The sequence below is a fragment of the Manacus vitellinus genome, unplaced genomic scaffold (assembly GCF_001715985.3).
Source record: "Manacus vitellinus isolate BGI_N305 unplaced genomic scaffold, ASM171598v3 scaffold_0_pilon, whole genome shotgun sequence".
NCBI classification, from domain to species: domain Eukaryota; kingdom Metazoa; phylum Chordata; class Aves; order Passeriformes; family Pipridae; genus Manacus; species Manacus vitellinus.
The window spans coordinates 2,178,965-2,187,875 of record NW_021938789.1 but is presented as its reverse complement, the minus strand read 5'-3'; the positions used below and the strand labels follow the sequence as shown (position 1 = coordinate 2,187,875).

The 8,911-nt window shown below is 48.0% G+C and overlaps 1 protein-coding gene across 1 annotated transcript; it reads left to right on the top strand.

Moving 5' to 3' along the window:
• The first annotated feature begins 1,393 nt into the window (after positions 1–1,393).
• On the top strand, positions 1,394–5,107 carry LOC103755078 (coiled-coil domain-containing protein 42). The gene is made up of 7 exons (XM_018076068.2): positions 1,394–1,778; positions 2,114–2,219; positions 2,347–2,451; positions 2,994–3,191; positions 3,552–3,773; positions 4,311–4,469; positions 4,924–5,107. The coding sequence occupies exons 1-7, from the start codon at positions 1,702–1,704 to the stop codon at positions 5,092–5,094; spliced, it is 1,038 nt and encodes a 345-aa protein (XP_017931557.1). The 5' UTR covers positions 1,394–1,701; the 3' UTR covers positions 5,095–5,107.
• Positions 5,108–8,911: the final 3,804 nt, after the last annotated feature.

The window sequence follows — 8,911 nt, the reverse complement described above, 5'->3', positions numbered from 1 at the left end:
ATTTTGCTAATTGCTTGTAAGAGTTTGATAGGCAAAACTGGTGTTTTGGAGGGGAAAGAGAAAATTCATAGACTTTTAAATTAAAATGGTCAAAATGACACTGGTCAAAATTTTTTGAAGCCACCACTCCTACCAGTAGACCACACTGTGGCTGAAGCAAAAGCTTGTCCTTTGTAGCATGCTGGTGTGTTTTCCTTAGCATGTCCATGCTAAGAAGCTTCTGAAGACTTCCAAGACTTAATTTTCCTCTGTCAGTCTCCCCAGCCCCGGGGCAAATCTAGCCAATAAACCAAAAAGAGGTTAGAAACTGCACTTCTAACAGGGAGTGTTGGAGTCCAGATGATGTCCACAATTGTTCCTATGGCTTCTCTCCTCAAACCCATCTTTTCTTGCTGCTGGAGTGAATCTTGGGAGAGACACATATATGGCACTGGGACAAGTGAGAGAAAAGCCATCAAGAAGAGTTTGCAGGACAGATGGTTCCTCCCAAGTTCTCCCCAGCTATAGCAACTTCTCTCATCTCACTGTCAGCCCTTGAACTATTCAGCCCGTTCTCTGTAGATCATCTCCAGTTTGAACTTTTATCATAACTGACAGGAAAAAATTCCTTTTGAGCAGAAGAAACTTTCTCTTCCTCAGACTCCAGGAGCAGAGCTCATGCATGTGGACCTGGAGCTTTTGCTGCAAGAGCCATTAAATCTGTTTAATTTGGCTGCATTGGTGTGCCTGGTGCCTGACGGTTGGGTACCCTCCTGCAGGAAGGTCTGAGCTTTGGGAAGGGTCAGAAGAAAAATAGGAAATGGAAAACCACTCTCAGGGAGTGATGGTTTGCCACTGCTTGATTAGGAGGATTTAAATAACCCATTAGGGAGCAACCAGGAGCATTATCCCCTGCACTCTCCAGCAGGAGCAATTTGTTGCTGTTATGAAGTGAGCAGCCACTCTTTTTAGAGCCATGCACAGGAGCTTCATGGCCCACTGGATGATGGGCTTAGGGGCTGGAAAACGATGTTTTTGCTTAGGAGAAAGCATTGAGCAGGTGGTCTCAATGAGCAGAGCTGTGAGGGAAGGGTACTACTTCACCATGGCAGTACAGTGATCACACATCCCTGAGGATGTGCCTGGTTAACAGTGTTTCCATCTGGGGTTTGAGGGAGAGGAGAAAGCCCCCTGCTCTGAGCACTGGGACAGTGGGATGTGGCTGTCAGGATGTGGCACTGAAATACCCACCCAAGGCAGCAGAGGTCACAGGGCACGGGGGGCCAAATTTTAGTAGAGGAAGAATGAGAGGAAATGAGAGAAAGGGAATGAAAAAATTCTTGGTTCTGGGCAGAGTGGTCAGTCCCCCTAATTCCAAGCAAACACCCCATTGCCAAGCAACCATTCAGTTGCCAGGGGCTGTTATGGTCGTTGGAGTAGCCACAGGGACTGTTACGGTGGTTGGAGTAGCCATAGGGCCAGTCTGCAGGGCTTGAGTAGCCACAGGGCCTGGCACAGGGGTTGGAGTAGCCACAGGGCCAAAGAGCTTCAAAGGCCACAGGTCAAGGAAAGTCCCAGGAAAGCAGAGGGGCTCATCCCCTGCCTGGTGCTTCCCACACACCTCTGGGCCCTCAGGCTTGCAGGGCAGCTCCTGGGCTGACCTGGGAGAGGGGCATTGCCAGCAGGGCCTGGGCTCTCTGTTTCCTGCTGGTGGCTGCAATCATGGATATCTGGAGCCATGGGAAGATGTCAGGCTATTTCCTCAACCTCTACAGGGTGGAACTCCCACACTTGTTCAGGTGAGGGGCCTCTTCCGCTAGCCTCCATTCTCTTCTGTCTTCATCCCTCTTTCCCCTGCCATGGCAAACTCCCATCCTTTATCTCCATCACTTCTATCTGCTCTTGTACCTGCCTTCCCCAGCCCTGTTCCTCCCTGTAACACCCCCGTGCTCTGCCAGGGGGATCCCCACTGGGGAGGGGTGGGGATGCCATGCTGCCAGGTGGGGTCAGAGATTGTGTTGGGTTGCTCTGCCCGATTGCCCCACCTGGGACACCGTCCAACACCCAGAACAATCCAACACCCTGCCAAGGAACTGGACCCTGCATGTAACCTTGAGGAAAACTTCTGTGGCAGGGAACTCGGAGTGAGAGAGGAGGAATCCCCATCTTCATTTATCCACCTTCTGAAGACTAAGATGGAAGTCCGACTGATGGAAAAGACTCTGGCAGAGAAAGATGAGGTGAGAAAGATGGGAGGGTGTTGTGGCATGGTTGGGAGGGCTTGTGGTTTTTTGGAGCGGGGCACCAGCAGGCAGGTGGCTGGTTCTGGGTGAGGGCAGCCATGCCACCCTCACTCTGGTGCTTCAGGCCTTCAGGGAGAGGATGAAGGTCATCGTCGAGCGGTGGAGGGCCCTGCACGCCAAGAGGGCTCAGCTGAAAGACCACGTGCAGAAGTCTGGGAAAATTATACAGGTATGCCAGATGACATGACCTTGAGCCACACCACCCACTTCTCCCCTCTCTTGGGGAAGAGAGTCTTGGGCCAGTACTCCTGTTCAAGTCTCCCTTGAACCTGGGGGTGTAAGGAAGAGGAACTGCATGGCATGAGGTTTTGTACGACATACACAGAAAAGTCTTGCTAGAGCTTGAGTGAGAGAGAGCTTGTCCTGTACTAGTGGGATCTACTGAGGGCACCAAGTGTCCCCCAGGAAGGGTCTCAGCCTTGCCACTACTGTTAGCATCCAACTGTCTTCCAGGGGCAGAATCAAGTAGGTCTGAAAATCAGAATGCCATCCCAGCCACCTGTCTCCAAGACCAAAGGGTCAATGCAAGAGGGATCGCCCTGTGAAATGGGGAGGGAAAATATTCCTGGGGTGCTTCAGTACTAGACTCTACTCTCTGAAAGTATGCCCTTCCAGTGCTGTTAAGTGATCCAACCCCATCTTTCCTTGCCTTCCTTTCCCTCCCCTCTCTCTGTATGTGCATGCATGTGTGTTGGTGGGGGAAACCACCAGGAAAATGAACAGGTACGAATCCTGGCTCTGAAGATAGACAGCAAAGAGAGAGAGGAGAATATGCAAAAGGAGAGTGAGCTTTTGAAAGCTAAGATGAAATTGGAAGCCCTCAGAAAAGAGCATCTGAAACTCTGCAAAAAAGTACAGAAGTACTCTGTCTTCAAGAAATACCTGGAGGACGTGGTAAAGATCTCACAGGTGAGTTTGGATGTGAGAGAGACAGATCATGGTCTTGGGAAGGGCCTTACGTAGGTGTTGAAGCTAAAAGAGATAAGGCAAACCCACTGGATGCTTGAGACCTCAGATGGAATGGGAAGAGGTTCCCTGCAACCAAGGTGAGCCGCAGGGAGGAGAGTTAGGGTTGGAGAACCGGAGCAGGAAAGGAAGTCTCGTTGAGAATCACAGGATCACAGAATAGTTAGAGTTGGGGAAGAAGGGAAGATCTTTCATCTGGGGGAGGTGTTGGCCCTGGTAAGGGCAGGGTGCCAAGTGAAACAAGACCTGCAGCTCGTGAGGGGAGGGCATGAGGTTACTAACACCAGGAATCCTGTGCTGTAGTTTGAGGACGTCCTGGAAGTCGCTTCACGGTACGCGTTGCTGGTGAGGACACACAAGGACCTTCTGCAGTCACAGCAGGGGCACAAGGAACTGACTGAGCAGGACAAGGTGCTCCTGGAACAGTACAGGGCAGAGAAAGAAGCTGAGATGCTTCAGTACAAAAGCAAGCTGGCACAGCTCAAACTACGTTTTGACCAGGCTCAGACCGACATCCGCCTCTGGGTAAGGAATTGTGGGGCAGGCAGGGGACGATCTCCAAGGCCTGTCTCTTTCAAGATCAGCTGATGGCTCATCCTTCAGCCATGGGGTCATGGCAGGGCCCAGTAGCAGTCTTTGTGATGGGAGAAGGTTCATCATTTCATCCCTCCATGGGGTTGCAGAGGGAAGAATGACAGACTAGGTCTGGAGCCAGTTTGCCATCAGGCAAAGCTGGAAAGCACCTGGTCTAGGAGGGTGGCAGTGGCATGTGTTGCTGCCAGGGTATCAGCAACCCTGCTGAGGGTAGCACGAATAGGGCCTGTGGGGAGCCAGAGTGAGGACTGCAGGAGTGGAAAAGAGATGGGGAGGTTCCAGGAGCAAAGAGCAGCTGTGGTGGTTCCCGGATTTGCTGAACCACCTCCAGCACAGTCTGGCAAGGACAAGTTTTTCCTAGTCAGGCAGATGAGTGTGGAAGTTAGGGTCTCCAAGCCAGATGTTCAGTGCTGAAGAAGCATCTTTGCTGGGGCACATCCCCATGCTGCATATCTCCTCTCCTTCTAGGAGACTTGCTGGACTGACATCCAGAATAGGACTTCCAAGAAAACCAAGAAGCTTTGGGCCATCAAGCTGGCCATCCATGACCTTTTCCAGTCCACCAACACGCGGCTGAATGCGGAGTGTAAAGTGTCGGTGGATGACAGCCTCAAACAGCTGGACATGGTAAAGCCAAGCCAGAGCCCTATTCCCTGCCCAGAAAGAGAAGCAGTAGTGTTTCTCAGCTGCCCAAAGGAGGGGAGAGCCCACAGGCCCAACAGACACATTCCTTTCTCTCTCGGGCATGGGGAAGGGGCAGGGGATACCAGGCAAACCTGTCTCTTCTGAGGAGGCAGAGTAAGGTGTGGGTCCTTGCCTGGTGAAAGGAGTGGGAGCCAGGCAGGCTGGGGCAGGAGATGCAGGACATGCAGATCAAGCCACAGCCAAGGTTGGGTTTCATTCACCCATACTCTGAACTCAGACTTGTCTACAAAACTCCATTCTGGTGGTGCAGATCCAGCAAGGCAAATGCTTATCCCCCTGTTCAGTTTGATCGGTGACATTTAGGGCCAACGAATCTCTCTCTGCTTCCTATTCCCATTCCTGTGCTGAGCTCTGCCATCTCTCTTTCCCACTCTAGATAAAGCAGTTTATCCAGTACCTCAAAGACATCCATCTTTGTGGGGGACAAGAAGAAGCACCAGCGAGCAGCTACACTGATGTAGCCAAAGGGGACCTGACCTGCCCTGACAGCAAAGTTTCAGTAGGTTGGGAAGGGAAAGAGGAGGACCCTACAGATATTGTAGACTAAAATAAACAAACAAACAAACAAGCTGTTTTAAGGTGTCTCTTCATTTCCTGGGAGGATTGGACATGTCAGAGCAACTCCATCCCACAGCTTCACCCCAGAGATCACTGGGGTGCCTCCTCTGGCAGATGGGGTTCTGTTTGCAGGAGATAGTGTTCCCGCAAAGCATGCAAGATCATGAGAGCAGGCTGGGACAGTAATATAGTTTCCAACAGGGATCAGTACAAGTGTTCACATTTGGATGTCCCACTCAGCCTAAGCTCTTATATATTCAAGAGAGATGTCACAACAGGGTGGGGAGACTGTGCTTCAGGAGAACTTCAGAGAGTTTCCACCACACCCAGCACATCAGTGGATACGGATTTCTCTGCACAGCCATGTGTTACAGACTAAAGCTCACCTTCCCCCTCAAGCTGTTAGGGGGAACAGACATAGGTTCTCCACACAGGTGGAGAATGGACATGGATGATGGATGAACCAGCCAAAGCTACCTCACCAAGCATTTAGCTGTTCATCACATGTGCTGTCATGAGGAACAGAAGACAAGAGGACTAACAGTGTCTCCAGGGACATACTGTGGAGTTCAGGTCAGGCTCCACAGTCTTTTGGGGAGGACCTTTTATTGGACCAAGGATCCAGTGACGTAAGCTTACAGATTTTGAGGCAAGAGACCACTGATCAGACACTCTTGTTCCCTGCTCTCCAGTAGTTATTCCTGTTCTTAGACAAAGGACTTCTTGGGGGAAGAAGAGCTTCCAGGAGGAAATAAAACTCTCTGAGACTGGTGAAAGGTTGCACAGTGCAACGCAGAAATGATGCTCAGCGCTTCCCAGGCTTTGGGTGGGATTTGGAAGAAGCAGGGCTGGAAATGGAGCATCTGGAGATGAGCGATGGAGCTTTGGGGACATATCCCCAAACACTAATTCAGAAGGGTTTTTCCATCTTCCTTATCCTCACCATGGCACAGTGTCCTTGCAATTTCTGATTTTTTAGGGCATGGACTAGGTTAAATTTGGAAGAATTAAAACTTGGGGGGAAAAAAGCAATTCAAATGCTTCAGCATGGTGAGCATGAGTCCCAAACTGGTGCTCTTTTTAGCTAGACAGGTTCTGCCATCTACGCTTGGTTTGATCTTCCAAAATAACAGGGTGTGAACTTTGATATTTCCATGTTGTATGGCAAGAAATAACATGCCTGTAACAGTTTTAATCCTGGGTATTACCTCTCCTCCAAACTTCAGAGATATACTGATATACACACCCTGCCTTCCCGCATGCGGGCGGGTAGTTAGGAAGAAAAAAAATCCTCTTTGTGTGTTGGTACACGTCCTTCTGAGCAATCCCAATTTCCATAGGGATCACATGTGGCTGAAATGCAGCTGTTGTTGGTATCCTGTGTGCTTTGCAGTGCATTGTGCTCATAAATAAAAAGTGAGACAAATTTCAGTACCTAATATTTTACACAAGAGAACTAGATGAGGGTTTCAGAGCCCTGTGCCAACACAGGAATGAATGTCTGACTTTTCTTACAGGAAATTTTAGGATGGTATCAATTTAATATATTGGATTGAATGGTCATGTGAATTGTTACCCTTGGGGTTTTTTTAAATATCTTTTCCATGATAAAGGTAAAATCAACAAATTAAATCCTTTAATTAAAATCCTCTTGGCTGAGGATATGAATATTATGGAAATGATTTCCATTTGCTAGATATGCTTTTGAAATGAGGATACAGAAATGCAGAATTTACACCTCCAAAAGATGGTATTTCTTTCACTATCTTGACATCAGTCTGATCCTTGTCTGCACCTCCCCATGTCACACTGCCATGAGTCAGGAAATAAAGTTTAAATCTAAGGTAGTTATAGAAAATCTTGTTTCTTGTTGGATTTTTTTTTTGTTTGGTTTGGTTTTTATTAATGAATTCATAAATACCTCTTTTTAAATTAAAAAAAAAGAAAGAAAAACCATACACCTTCTTCCAGGTGAATACCGACTATTGACTGAGACAAGACAGTGCAATGCCTCTGTTTCTGCTTTAAGTTCTAATATAACTGAGTTTTTGTGACATTAATTGGGTTACTAAGAGTGCTGGACACAGGCTGAAATCTGAGTGCATAACAGGAATCCATACAGTGGTTAAGGAAATCAGAGAAAAGTTATACTTGGAGTTATAAGGAAATAATTCCAAAGTATCTTCACTGAAACTAATGAGTTTATTTTGGATTCCTTCACTTGTAAGTAGGAGGTTGGCAATAGCAGGGATAAGAAAGAAGCTTTCTCTGAAATAGGAGAGAGAAAGAAAAGAATGCAATCTAGGAAATTTCACAGCATTGGTCTCCTAAGAAAAGCCTTCTCTTTCTATAAATGTTTGCATTATTGGACATTTTAGGGAAGAAACAACTGTAAAAATTAAATGGAGTGGTAGAGAGCTGTGTGTGAGTGAGACAGGGCTGCTTTGGTTAAACTTTGAGATTACTCATGTGATCTTCTCTGGTGACATCAAATCTAAAAAAACCAGAAAAAACCCCCAAAAAGATGAGGGAGAGTACTCCAATCCTGTCTTCACCAGTCCTCAGCAACGCAGATCTTTCTTGTGGGTTCAGGCAACCACTTGGATCCACTCCCCTTCCTCGTGCCACTTGGATGGGTTGTGTACAGATTTAAGACCAACATTGCTGAGCTCAGTTTGGCCTTGGGGTCACTCTTCCATTAGGAAGCTCAAACCCCGGGGTGTGCAGCAAATCCTTCACCGTTACGGGGAATTGCAGCAAGTGCAAGGGCAGCCCAGTCACTTCATGTGAGTAAATTGGGATAAATTCCCAAGGTTACTTCAATTACATGATGTTTGTCTCATGTTACATCCTGGGCTGCTGGGTGGGGTGGTCCCAGTGCCCCACTACACATGCAGCTGTGCCCTTCTGGAGCCCCAGAGGTATTTGGGGTGAAGCACTGCCTTTTGTGCCCCCCAACACCTGGAGCCATTGGACTAAATGTGGAACACTCTGACTGGGTTTATCCTCTGCCAGGCTCACACCTTCCACAGTTCCTATAAAATGCTGTTTGCCAGCCCACGAATACAACAAAGAGTCCAATTTGATTCTGCCTCTCTATTCTGCTCTGGTGAGATCCCACCTGGAATACTGTGTCCAGCTCTGGGGTCCCTCAACATAGGAAGGACATGGAGCTCTTGGAACGAGTCCAGAGGAGGCCATGAAGGTGCTCTGAGGGCTGGAGCACCTCTGCTATGGAAACAAAGAGAGCTGGGATTGTTAAGCCTGCAGAAGGGAAGGTCCTGGGGAGATTTTACAGCAGCTTCCAATTCCAAAGTGTGGCTATAAGAGGGCTGGATAGACACTTTTGACAAGGGCCTATAGTAATAGGACAAGGGGAAATGACTTTAAACTGAAAGAGAGTAGGTTCAGTGATGAGATAGAGTTAAATCCTAATACGTATAAAATTCTGAACAGGAAAGGATAATTTTTCAAAGCAGTTGCTCACACTTGTTCACTAACCCTTCCAAAATGTGTCCTGTGATATTCCCACACAGCATCAATGAATCACTGATTCAGGAGGAAACCGTGCTGCTGAATGACAGATGTTCAGGTCACCACTCATCCTCTACCCCCTTGGATGGTGAGGCTACTGGGGTCTTGCTCCACATCTGCCCTTCTCTCCCAGTCCCCTCTCTCATTCCTTGCTTGATACAGACACTTTCATTAATTTTTCATAAATACAATTGTGTGTACATTAAAGTGCATGGTGAGGAAAGAGGGAGATCAGAAACACCTAGTGGGTGTTTCTGGGGTAGAAATTCCTT